This window comes from Oryza sativa, chromosome 2, assembly GCF_034140825.1.
Source record: "Oryza sativa Japonica Group chromosome 2, ASM3414082v1".
NCBI lineage: Eukaryota > Viridiplantae > Streptophyta > Magnoliopsida > Poales > Poaceae > Oryza > Oryza sativa.
In genome coordinates, this window is record NC_089036.1 from 18,498,463 (window position 1) to 18,511,509 (window position 13,047).

A 13,047-nucleotide genomic window follows, 5' to 3' on the forward strand; every position below is an offset into this window, starting at 1 on the left:
GGTTTCAAATCTTAGTGGGTTACTCAAAGACTATGAAAGGAGACCAGCCAACATCGACAAAGACGGTTGATAAGACAACACAAGAAAGTGGATTTGTAACATTGCGAGCCACTCCTTGGTCTATAAAAGGAATGGGACAAGCTACGGATTGAGGGTTGGATTTTTTGGATCAGACCTTCTTCTTTGTAGACTGGAAAGGCGTCTCTTGTTCTTAGCTGATATGAGAAAAACAACAAAACCAACACAGGAATAGGGTATTACATCTCCGGGTGGTCTGGACCTGTATAAACTCTTTTTTCTCTTGCTCAGCGGGGAAGTCGGGCCCCACAAACCTTCTCTTTGTTTAGCCTTTTCCATCGTATTTCACCACTAACCCCTGGTTGAATCTTCAACCTCGGGGAGGGGTCTCCACTCCCCGTTGTCCGAAGAATCGCCCCCTCGATAGTGGCATATTATAGAGGGAGATAAAGTCCATAGCAAATCGTTGAATTAGGCCCCGTTTTAAACTCCAAATCTAAACTTCAATTTCTTCGTTTTCCGTTAGCACGCTTCCCAAACTGCTAAACGGTGTATTTTTTCAAAAAAATTTTGTATAAAAGTTTCTTTAAAAATTCAAACGAACCCATTTTTCAAGTTTATAATAATTAATTGATCATGTGTTAATTGCTTGCTCCGATTTCCATGGCACTGAAAAGCTCAATTTTTATGCTGCATCCAATAAAGCATTAGAGTAAACTCAATGGCATATAATATATTCTCTTATAAAGGAGCAAAACCAAAATGCATATAGTGCCTATCTATGTTTTCCTTTTGTCCAACACGTGTTACTAGTAAGTGTCACGTCCTGATTTTCCTTCGGAGATTAAAAATCATTAAATAATGTAATTCTAAAATTTATATTAAATTTTAAATGAGTTAAACAAGTGAATTAACGTGGGTAATAAAATTTCCTTTAAAAATCATGGCTGGAAATATTTTTCTAATATTCTCCATGCCCTAAAGCATTTTCTGAAATTTTCCGTGAACTTTTAGAGCTCAAAAAATAATTTTAGTAAAACAAATTTCATTCAATCAATTAAATAAAATAAAAAACTAATTAAAATCCCCATCCTTGCTCTTGCTCTGCTCTGTTTTTGGCCCATCCTCACCCACAATCCTGTTATTACTCCCCTAAGCTGGCGCCAGCTCAAGCACCCCGAAAAAAGAAAAAGAAAACTCAAATCCTGCGCTATGAACTTGGACGAGTATAGCCAGGATTTGATTTTTTTTTCACGGAGTGAGTATTGCTTATATACTTCTACCTAATTTATATAATCTGCTAGTACTATACTTACTCTAAGAGCAGGTACAATAGTAGGCTATAAGTCAGATGTAAATATATTTTAAGAAGATAAATAAGGAGAGAGAAGAGTATGGGCCTACAGATTTATAGCCAGCTGTAGCACGAACTCTAAGACGTAGTGTGTGTATGACAGGTGGGACCAGTTATTAATAGTGTAGTATGTAACTATTGTATGAACGAGCTATTAAATTGTCTATAGATGAATTGGAGCTAGTAGTGGGCTACACTATTAAACTTGCTCTAATCCTATTCTGACGTGGCCACCCGCTCCGACGTGTACAGCCGCCACGTCATTCGGGGACGTCAAGGCTCCACTTTGTCCGCCACGTCAGGCGTCGCCGCCGTGTCGGCTCCGCCGGACTCTCAAAATCCCAAGTCTCAACTCGATCAGCCTCTCTCGATACTCGATTCGATAGTGACAAGAGGAAAAGCGCGGCTCTCTCCGTCTCCGGCGGCGGTGACGCGAGGAGGAGGAGGAGGAGGAGCCCGCGCCGCCGGGCCAAGCCATCATGGACGAGGAGCAGCTGCGCGCGCTGCTCCGCGACCTGGACGCGCTCAAGCAGCGCCCCGACCCCGCCGCCATCGATCGGGTAAGCCCGCCCACTTCGCGCCGCGATTGGCTTCTTCTGACCTGTGTGGATCTGGTGGTGGTTTTGACCTGTGGATCGGATCTGTGGTTGTTTGCTTAGATGCGAGAGCGCGTGGCGGGAATGGTGACCCCGGCCGCCGCTGCACGGTCCAAGATCAAGGTACGAAGATCTGGCGCAAATACTAGGGTTTTGGTTCCCTCCTCCCCTTGGTTGGGGGGGGGGGGAATGGCCGAATTGGAAATTGGGTGTGAAAAGCTTACAGTCTATGTGTCAACTGATGCGATGCAGGATATGAGCTCGGAGGTGGTGGACAGCAATCCCTACAGCAGGCTCATGGCGCTGCAGCGTATGGGGATCGTGGACAACTACGAGCGCATCCGTGATTACTCCATCGCCATCGTTGTAAGCACAGCTCCTGCTCAATATTGCTTTGGGACAGCCATATTAGCTTAACCTACCTTCTGAAGGAAGATTGCATATGCTCAGTGTTAGTTTTGGACAGACTTATATGTGACCCTACCTTCTGAAGGACACACACTAGGCCTCTAAACCTGCCGTGAAAGAGTGGTTCAATCGAGTTATTTCGTAAGTCATAATACTTAATTGACAAACATTTTAGTATTAGTTTTACCATTAGTTGTCACATTTATTCTCACCTGCACTTGGCAGTAGGAGCTTTCAGAATTACCCCTTTCAGAGCTTCCAGAATTACCCCTTTCAGTCTTACAAACATATGGTATGGTTAGACAATGTTGTCAGGTTCTCGGTTCTCTCACTAATACCTGATTAAATGGGCAAGACCGATGATGGTTTGTTTGGCTTCTTGAATTGTCATTTCTGCACCAAAGTCAAATTTTGTCACATGCCTGTTAGATGTGTATTAGATAGGTTGTATTTATGGTTTTATGTCTTTTGGCTTTCCATGTTCCTGTCTTTTGGTTTTCCTTGTATCTGTTTATATATTTGGGCTATTGCCCTCTGGTGAATACAAGTCGTGTTCATAACATGGTATCAGAGCAGGTTTAGACTTCTCGTCTTCTTATAATTTTCTCTCTCGACTTCTCCATGATTTTCTTTGAGGATTATCGGCCTCTTCATCTTGAAGCCATGATGTTCCTCTTGATCTAGTATGGTGTCGCTGAGAATCGTTCATCTCTGCTCCCCAACGTCGTCAATTTCTTCAGAACAGTGTAGAGGGCTGGTGGTTGTCCTCATCACCGGCTGTCATCGCTTCTTGTCGCCGACCGCCGTCGCCCCTCGTCGTGGCCTCCGGCCGCCGTCGGAACCCGTCGCTGCTAGTCGCGGGCCTCCGGAACCCGTCGCTGCTCGTCGCTGGCCTCCGGCTGGCGCCGCTCGTCACGGGCCTCCGGCCGCCGTCGCCCCTCGTTGTAGGCCTCCGGACGTCGTCGACCCTGGTCGCGGGCGCCTCCGCCTGGGTTGTAGGGCGCCGTCGCCTGGGTCGCTCGGTGTCTGTTTCCCCGATCCGGATCTGGATCGGGAGGTATAAAAAAACGAAAAAAAAAGAAGAAAAGAAAAAGGCTTCTCTGGCTCTGCTACTGTTGTGCTCTGATCGCACGTGGTGGCTCTATATTTTGGGCTGAGGCATTAAAAAAAAAAAACTTGCTGCCGCTTGTTCTGTTTGCTCTCTCGCCGTCGCTTCTTCCTTCTTGATGATGTCGTCTTTATCCGGCACTGTGTCTGTTCCTCGTTGCCCAGTTCTTTTTGATGGTGTCAACTATAGTCATTGGGCTCAGCACATGCGTCTTCATATGCGTGGTCAGCGTCTTTGGGATGTTTTATCTGGTGAGCTACCTTTTCCTCCTTGCCCTATTGCTCCAACTATGCCTTCACTTGCAAGTCAAGCTACTGATGACGATAGAGCAAAGGCTAAAGAGCAGTTTGATGATGCCATGGAAAATTATCAGAGTCAGTTTGCTTTATACAAGGCTTGGTTGGATGAGGATGCTCGAGCTTCTGCTATTCTTGTAGCTAGTATGGAGATTCATCTTACTGGTGAGGTGGTTACTCTTACTTCAGCTCATCTCATGTGGACACACCTACGTGATCGTTATGCTCCTACTAGTGATGCTCTTTACCTTGCTATGGTGCGTCAGGAGCAGTCCTTGCAACAGGGGGATAGTACGGTGGATGAGTTCTATACACAGTTATCCTCTATTTGGCGTCAGCTTGATTCTTTGGGACCGGCTATTTGTCATACCTGTCAGTGCTGTCAGCGTCAGCGTTCTCACATGGATCTTCGTCGGATCTACGATTTTTTCACACGCCTCCGATCCGAGTATGAGTCCACTCGTGCACAGTTACTTGCTCGACATCCGCGTGTTACTATCATGGAAGCTCTTACGGAGATTCGTTCTGAGGACATTCGTCTTCGAGAGGCGGGTATTCTACCACTTCCTTCTTCGGTGTTAGCTATTCGTACTGTGGCTTCTTTGGCTTCTTCCACACCGGCTGTTAGTTCTACAGTTTCTTCCTCTTAATCATCGGCGCGTCCTCCTGCCACAGTTGTGCCATCTGGTAGGGGTCACCTTCACTTCACCTATTATGATAAAGATGGACATGTGGAGTCATTTTGCTTCAGGAAGAAGGATTTACGTCGTGGCAATTCTTCGAAGGGTACTAGTGGTTCTTCTCAGAAGAGTGCTGGAGGTTCAGATTCACAGGAAATTCTTATGTTACTTCGTCGCCTTACTGCTTCTGCTGCGACAGGTTCTGTTGGTTCTGTGGCTCTACCTTCTGCACAGTTTGGTTCTGCTGTTCTTGGTTCTTCATCTTCTACTGAGGGACCATCTTCTGCTCCAGGTACTATTCCATGGATTCTAGATTCTGGTGCTTCCTTCCATATGACTCATGATAGATCTAGTCTTTCATCTATATGTTCTCCTTTAGTTCCTACTACTGTTCATACTGTCGATGGTACTCCTCTTGCTGTTGTTGGTCGCGGGACTCTTTCTACTTCTTCCTTCAGTGTCCCTGCTGTTTCTTACGTTCCCAAATTGGCCATGCAACTCATGTCAGCCGGCCAACTTACGGATCATGGCTGTCGTGTAATTCTTGATTCTGACTCTTGTTGTGTCCAGGATCGTCACACGGGTCTCCTGGTTGGTACTGGCCCTCGCCGCCGTGATTCTCAGCGTCTTTGGGACCTTGACTGGCTTCGTCTTCCTTTCGCTGCGCCTGCTAGTCTTCTTGCTTCCGCTGCTTCCTCTATGGTGTCTTTTGCTCAGTGGCATCATAGGTTGGGACATCTTTGTGGTTCTCGTCTGTCGGCTTTAGTTCGTCGTGGTCTTTTAGGGTCTGTGTTAGGTGATGTCTCTTTAGATCAATGTCAAGGTTGTAAGCTTGGAAAGCAAATACAACTTCCCTATCATTCTAGTGAGTCTGTATCTAAGCGTCCTTTTGATCTTGTTCATTCTGATGTGTGGGGCCCAGCTCCTTTTGTTTCCAAAGGAGGTCATCGCTATTATATCATATTTATAGATGACTTTTCTCGTCATACTTGGATTTACTTCATGACTCATCGCTCCGAAGTTTTGGCTATTTATAAATCTTTTGCTCGCATAATTCGCACTCACTTTGATTCTCCCATCCGCGTGTTTCGTGCTGATTCCGCTGGTGAGTACCTTTCTATAGAGTTGCGCGTTTTTCTTTCCGAGCAGGGTACTCTTTCTCAGTTTTCTTGTCCGGGTGCTCATGCTCAGAATGGTGTAGCGGAACGTAAACATCGTCATCTTCTTGAGACTGCTCGTGCTCTTATGATTGCTTCTTCTGTTCCTCCTCATTTTTGGGCTGAGGCTGTTTCCACTGCTAATTACTTGACCAACATCCACCCTTCTTCTGCTCTACAGGGTGGGATTCCTATTGAGCATCTTTGTGGTCAGCCTCCTGATTATTCTAATCTGCGTCTTTTCGGTTGTGCTTGCTATGTGCTTCTTGCACCACGTGAGCGTACAAAGTTGACGGCTCAGTCTGTTGAGTGCGTTTTTCTGGGGTATAGTGCTGAACATAAGGGTTATTGTTGTTGGGATCCTGTAGGACGGCGGATGCGGATTTCTCGGGATGTTACTTTTGATGAGTCTCGTCCTTTCTTTTCGCGTCCTAGCTCCACATCATCTCCCGATGACTCTTCTATTTCTCACTTTTCCTGATACTCCTGTTCGTGCTTGCATTCCTTCTCCTGTCTCTTCCTCTCAGCTGGCACCTTCTTATGAGAATTCTGCATCCTCTTATGTGCCTCCTCTTACCCAGGTTTATAGTCGTAAACCTCGTGTCCAGTAGCTTTCTCTGGATGCTTCTCCGGTTGCTCCTCCTCGATACAATTTTCGTGATCGTAATTTAGTTACGATTCGTTCAGAGGATCGCTATGGTTATGTTGCTACAGTTCTTGCTGAACCTCGTTCTTATCGTGATGCTGTTGTCCATCAGGAATGGCAACATGCGATGGCAGAGGAGCTTGCTGCACTTGAGCGTACTGGTACTTGGGATCTTGTTCCCTTACCTTCTCATGCTTGTCCCATCACTTGTAAGTGGATCTATAAGGTCAAGACTCGCTTTGATGGAACTCTTGAACGCTATAAGGCTCGCCTTGTGGCGCGTGGTTTCCAACAAGAACATGGTCGTGACTATGATGAAACTTTTGCTCCTGTGGCTCACATGACTACTGTTTGAACACTTCTTGCAATAGCTTCTGCTCATCATTGGAATATATCGCAACTTGATGTCAAGAATGCTTTTCTCAATGGGGAATTGCATGAAGAGGTTTACATGCGGCCACCTCAAGGCTATTCAGTTCCAGAGGGTATGGTTTGTCGTCTTCGACGCTCTCTTTATGGCCTCAAGCAGGCTCCTCGTGCTTGGTTTCAACGGTTTTCCTCTGTTGTCCTGGAAGCTGGTTTCTCAGCTAGTGCTCATGATCCTGCTCTCTTTGTTCACACTTCACCCCACAGTCGCACAATTCTACTTCTCTATGTGGATGATATGCTAATCACGGGTGAAGATGCGGAGTTTATTACTTTTGTTAAAGCACGTCTCAGTGAGCAGTTTCTTATGACTGATCTTGGTCCTCTTCGTTATTTTCTTGGCATTGAGATTTCCCCTACTCCTGAGGGATTTCATCTCTCAAGCCAAGTATATTCAGGATCTTCTGGATAGGGCTTCTCTCACTGATCAACGCACAGTTGAAACTCCCATGGAGCTTAATCTTCATCTTTCTGCCACTGATGGTGAACCGTTAGCTGATCCCACTCGCTATCGTCATATTGTCGGGAGTCTTGTTTATCTTGGTGTCACTCGTCCTGATATTACATACTCTGTGCACATTCTGAACCAATTTGTTTCTGCCCCCACACAAAATCACTATAGTCATCTTCGTGTCCTCCGATATCTTCGTGGAACTATCTCGTGTTGTCTTTTCTTTCCACGCTCCACATCTTTACAACTTCAGGGTTATTCTGATGCTACTTGGGCCAGTGATTCCTCCGATCGTCGATCTCTTTTTGCTTTTTGTGTTTTTCTTGGTGGTTCCCTCATTGCTTGGAAGACTAAGAAACAAACAACAGTTTCTCGTTCTAGTGCAGAGGCTGAGTTAAGAACTATGGCCCTTTTGACAGCAGAGGTTACTTGGCTACGATGGTTACTTGAGGATTTTGGTGTTTTTGTGACTTCACCGACTTCTTTATTGTCAGACAATACAAGTGCTATTAGTATTGCTCGTGATCCTATAAAACATGAGCTTACTAAGCATATTGGTGTGGATGCCTCGTATACCCGCACACAGGTACAAGATCAGGTGGTTGCTCTTCAGTACGTGCCTTCCGAGTTGCAGTTGGCTGATTTCTTTACAAAGGCACAAACTAGAGCTCAACACAGGTTCTATCTCTCCAAACTCAGTGTTGTTGATCCACCCTGAGTTTGAGGGGGGGGGGGGTGTTAGATGTGTATTAGATAGGTTGTATTTATGGTTTTATGTCTTTTGGCTTTCCATGTTCCTGTCTTTTGGTTTTCCCTGTATCTGTGTATATATTTGGGCTATTGCCCTCTGGTGAATACAAGTCATGTTCATAACAATGCCAACATGTTCATGGAAAGTATTTAAGTTTTATGAGACAGACAAAACATAAATAGTATGCAACTATACAGTCTTCTTAGTGGACAATTGATGGCTGAAAGCGTCAGCTTCTGCAGTCTGTACATATGGAGTTTTAACTCAGGAAAACAGACCTTAATATAAGTATTCATGCTCTGCAGGGTATAGGTGGCGTTGGTAGTGTTGCTGCTGAGATGCTCACTAGATGTGGCATTGGTCGCCTTTTGTTGTATGACTATGATACAGTTGAACTGGCCAACATGAATAGGTTGTTCTTTCGCCCAGACCAGGTAAGCTTTGCGGCAATTACATGTATTTGCTTCTCTTTCCTTTATGCAAGTTGTCTTTCAGATGGTAACATCTATATCATCCTTATGCAACTAGGTTGGAATGACCAAGACAGATGCTGCTGTGCAGACACTATCTGGAATAAATCCTGATGTTACGTTGGAGGTGAAAACTACTGTTAACCTTTTTCATCTCCAGCTAATTGGTTCTATCATCAGGTTCAAATTACACATTAAGTTTTACTATTAATACATGAGAAAACATATCTGGGTCTTGCCAATGACTTGGTGAATCCTATCTTAATTAATCATTAGACGAACTTGCTCTTACTCCTTTGCGAATGTCTCCTTGTTTTCTATCGTTTCATCTATGGCAATTGATGAATGTTGTATAAAGTACAGAATTTCATTTATAAGTTTCTCTGTTGGATAGTAACCTTGGATAGAGTAATATGCTGTAGTATATTTATTTTCCTTCTGCCCATATGCAAACCAACATTATACTTGTTTTTCTTCCTGCAGAGCTATTCATTAAATATTACTACAGTGAAAGGATTTGAAACATTTTTAGGAAGTCTCAAAGCCAGAAGCTCTGATGGGCGTAACACTGGAGTTGATCTTGTTTTGAGCTGCGTTGATAACTATGAAGCTCGTATGGTTGTAAACCAGGTGTGAACTAGTGAACATTTCCATGATATATAGCTCCATCAACCAAATTATTGTCTCCTTGTTCATGACTAATTTAACCATAGATGCCAGTGTATAACTGCATACTGCATTATTCAGTGGTGCATCATTTGTTCTTTATTCATTTATTCCTTCTTTTCAGGCATGCAATGAACTTGGCCAGACATGGATGGAGTCTGGTAAGTAGAAAAAACTCAGTTAATGATCCTGTCCTCTTGAGAATAAAATCATTTGTGTACTGTACTTATTAGCAACCCCAACAGTTATATCTTCAGCCTTTGTTCTTTCTCATTAGACATCTCAAATTGCATGTGAAATTTGATAATCTACCTTGCCCTGAGAAGTTGCTTTAGATTACTTGCCTTACATCAGTTGACCAAAAACATCTACAAATATACTTTGACTATCATCCTTTGTTGTGAGTTTATAATGTACTACTACTAGTCCCCTGCTTACAATTCCTCAAGCACAGATATTATTGATGCTAATAAATTACATCTTATTGTTATGGAAGTATGAGGACCATGCTAGTGAAATATGAGATGATCTCTTTATGTTGATTTTTGTACCCTTTAATAAAACATTACATGGAAATGCACATGCACTTGGGGAACCAATATGTACAGAATACATGTTAAACATGGTTTCATTCTTTGTGCCTGTATAGCCCTTGGTAAAAAAGGAAAAAAGAACGAACAGTTTGGTTTTGCCATGGACTTCATTTTGTGCTGACGCTTTGCTTGCATTAGTCATTATAATCTCGATTGCATGTGACTTGAGAACTTTATGCATCAGGTGTCTCAGAAGATGCTGTTTCTGGTCATATACAGTTGCTGGTTCCTGGTGAAACAGCATGTTTTGCATGTGCTCCTCCATTGGTAATTTTTTATAAATTTGAGATTTTGTACTGTCTTAATGAACATACTTATACAGTTTACTATTTTATATTATGGATAAAATATTTAGTACTGGCTTTTGCATTTGCATTCTACATAGCTGGTTTAGTTTGGGAGAGGTGTCCACCTGTCCGGTGTCTCCGCACACTTCCTGTTTTTGCATATTTATTTCTCTATTGCTTCCTAGCTTGATTGTGAACCTCTGCACATAGGTTGTTGCATCCGGAGTGGATGAGCGCACATTAAAGCGGGAAGGTGTTTGTGCTGCCTCTTTACCAACTACAATGGTACGCTTCTATTTTTCCTTCTGTTTAGTTCTCATCCTTTTCTCATCTGACAAGGACAACTGTAGTTAAAGCTATGTGGAAGGTTGAATTAGAATGGTTACATTTGTGTAGCTGTTTAGCAGCCTTAAATGCTCGTATAGTTGTATATTTTTGTTTTAGGCCTACATGTTAACAAGTATGGCTACAGTTCTGATTTTAGGTCTAGTGTCTACCACGCTTTTATCTAATCACTTGTGTGTATTGTTGTTGCATTGAAACAAGTTTTTCTTCATTTTTGAAAATAATTTGCAATGAATTGCACAGAGTATTGAGCACTACAGTTCCATGTGATTGTTTATTGATAGAGTGTTTATGTCTAGGGATAGGGTTCTTACACCTATTTTCATCAAAATTCTTACAGTATTACCCTGCTAGTTTGTTAACATCAATTTTCTATCATCTTCCCCTGCCTCCATTTATTTTTGGCTGATAAAAAATGTTCTTTGCAGGGTGTTGTTGCTGGTCTCCTTGTCCAGAATGCTCTGAAATATTTGTTGAAGTTTGGACAAGTTTCCCCTTACTTGGTAATTGCTAACTTTATGTTTTTTCCTGCTCATTGTGGATCCCTTTTTCTTTGAAATTTTTTGGCTGAGAAAAAAACTTTTTTGTAATTTTGTTAGCATTTTTGCTATTTTCTCTATTCCTATGTAACTGCACAAGATTAGATACTTTTTCTGGGGAACAACATGATATACTGTTCATATGAAAAGGGGACTCCACTGTGGCTCACGTTGATTCTGATTCATCATATTCAACTCAACATTCGAGCACTGTACTGGTTAGTTTCTAAAATCTTGTAATGCCCTCTGATTGCGCAGGGATATAATTCACTTAAGGATTATTTCCCAACAATGGAAATGAAACCAAATCCACAGTGTTCAAATCCAGCATGTGTTCAGAGACAGGTGTTGTCTTCTCCCATGTGCCCTCCCTATGTTTACATTGTTGACATTGTGAAAGATCGGGAATGTTACCCTTCTTTTGATCATTTTGTAGAAAGAATATATGCAGTCAAAACCTGCTAGAGATGCAGCAGCAAAAGCTAAGATGGAAGCTGAAGCATCAGCAGCAGATGAATGTCCGGTCCATCTAGATAATGATTGGAATATTAGGTAAGTCATTCCTCATGTACTTTATTGAATTCCTTGACAGGCAAATGTGTAGGAAGTAGGAACTAACAACTTATGTCTAAATTTGGCAATTACTGAGAATTAATAATTAGGATGTCTGTGATCAATTATGCTAATGCTCATTACAGATTCAGTTGCCATACTAATGGAGCTGACAAGATAGTTGACTTGGATAGAACTTTGTACCCCATGCTCAAGCCCACATCATTTCTTAAGCACCCTGCTTGCAGGATTGCATGTGTTTGAAAATGTTTCATGCTAAATTTTAGCTACTCATTATTGTAGGATTCAGAAACTACTAGGCTAGGGTTGCACTTTGGTGCTAATTGTAACTTCATTCTCTTTTTCTGTTGTACTGCATCTTGACATGCTTGATGAATAAAAATGTGGCTTTTGTAGAATTGCTAACTTCAATATTTGTTCTTATCCAGTGTTGTCGATGACAGTGACACAGTGACACCAAGCATTCTAAGCACTGGAGCTGGTAATTCATTTTTGCTATTAGAAAAGTTGTCCCTTTATTTACCGCTCTTTGGTTGTATTTAACCATTTCGTCCCACTTTTCGAAATTATACAGATAGCCTCCCAGAAGGCCTTGTCCGCGAACTCCCAACTGCAGATTCCTACCAAGAACCAGTTGCTCCAGTTACATCCGGGGCTATTGATGACGACCTTGAGGAGCTTCAGCGCCAGCTTGATGCCCTAAACTCGTCTTAATGTTTTGTAAAAGCTGGACCGTCATCATTAACTTGGTTTCTACCAAAGCTCAACACTGGGTTAGAAAACCAACCTGGGTACTGATGCTTGTGTTTACTCCGACAGAGTTACCCATTTCAGTGGATATAGCTTCTGTTCATACCAAAGAGGTTGAAGGGTTTTAAGTTACTTACCTGTACTGTTTTGAGCTTTTGTGTACAATTTTGCCTTGAGTTAATGTAGATTTTATGAGGCTGGAAAATTCACTGTTAACTAATGTGGACGCTCTGCTAATTACCGATAATAGTTCAAAAAGAAAAGTAGAAGGCATTCGTCCAGAACTGTGATGTCATGCTGTAATAGGCTTTTGCCAGTGCTGTCCGTAAACCTCAATAAGCTTAGCTAGTTGTGTACTTGTGTGTCTCGGCAAAATATCTTGCGTATCCTGTCAGTTTTTCTATTATAAAATCTAAACTTTTGCTTATTCAAGTAAATACTTATTCCAAAACTTAATCATCCACTAATTTCTTCGATGTGGTCGTTTTCATTTCCTTTCGCAAAATCTGAGCTGCAATTTTTTGTCTAATTTTCTTGCCAACAATTTTTGTCTACATAATCTGATGCTAAGTGTACACGTGTTCCAAACTCAATCAATCTCTCAGCCAGAGCAACATAATGATAGGGAGACCGTGCTAAAATATACTCCCTTCAGGGTTTACGAAACTGCACGATTATCACTGTTACATGCACGGTAAATTTTTCAGTTTTTGAAACCACAGTATATCTCACGGTAACCGCGCGGTTACCATCGTAACCCTTACCACGGGGTTGCGTAACCGTGCCAAAAACGGTAAGAGAAATCCTGACTCCCTCCGTCGCAAAATATAATAACTTTTAGCACTTAGAATTTGTTCTAAAATATAACAATTTTTCCACCAATATTTCCTTCCTAACCAATCACAACCCTTCACCATTTACTTTTTCCACGTA

General features: G+C 42.4%; 1 protein-coding gene and 1 long non-coding RNA gene across 3 annotated transcripts; both read left to right on the top strand.

Annotated features, from left to right (window-relative positions):
- The first annotated feature begins 1,687 nt into the window (after positions 1-1,687).
- On the top strand, positions 1,688-12,489 carry LOC4329438 (ubiquitin-like modifier-activating enzyme 5). Its single transcript, NM_001416621.1, has 14 exons — positions 1,688-1,932; positions 2,032-2,091; positions 2,221-2,334; positions 8,197-8,325; positions 8,420-8,488; positions 8,845-8,991; positions 9,152-9,188; positions 9,805-9,887; positions 10,118-10,192; positions 10,681-10,755; positions 11,050-11,136; positions 11,228-11,343; positions 11,793-11,845; positions 11,939-12,489. The coding sequence occupies exons 1-14, from the start codon at positions 1,852-1,854 to the stop codon at positions 12,076-12,078; spliced, it is 1,266 nt and encodes a 421-aa protein (NP_001403550.1). The 5' UTR covers positions 1,688-1,851; the 3' UTR covers positions 12,079-12,489.
- LOC136351200 (uncharacterized) lies at positions 3,694-5,446 on the top strand. Of its 2 annotated transcripts, XR_010739238.1 has the most exons (4): positions 3,694-3,735; positions 3,858-3,950; positions 4,047-4,752; positions 5,031-5,446. It is a non-coding gene; the product is annotated as an uncharacterized lncRNA (long non-coding RNA). The 2 variants fall into 2 exon arrangements; XR_010739237.1 differs by lacking the exon at positions 3,694-3,735 and having other exon boundaries at positions 3,812-3,950.
- Positions 12,490-13,047: the final 558 nt, after the last annotated feature.

Excerpts from the sequence above, each read along its gene's own strand:
- LOC4329438 (NM_001416621.1), top strand. The coding sequence starts at position 1,852 with ATGGACGAGGAGCAGCTGCGCGCGCTGCTCCGCGACCTGGACGCGCTC. Across the intron at positions 8,992-9,151 it reads CTCGTATGGTTGTAAACCAG|GCATGCAATGAACTTGGCCA; the intron begins GTGTGAACTAGT and ends CCTTCTTTTCAG. Across the intron at positions 10,756-11,049 it reads GACAAGTTTCCCCTTACTTG|GGATATAATTCACTTAAGGA; the intron begins GTAATTGCTAAC and ends CTGATTGCGCAG.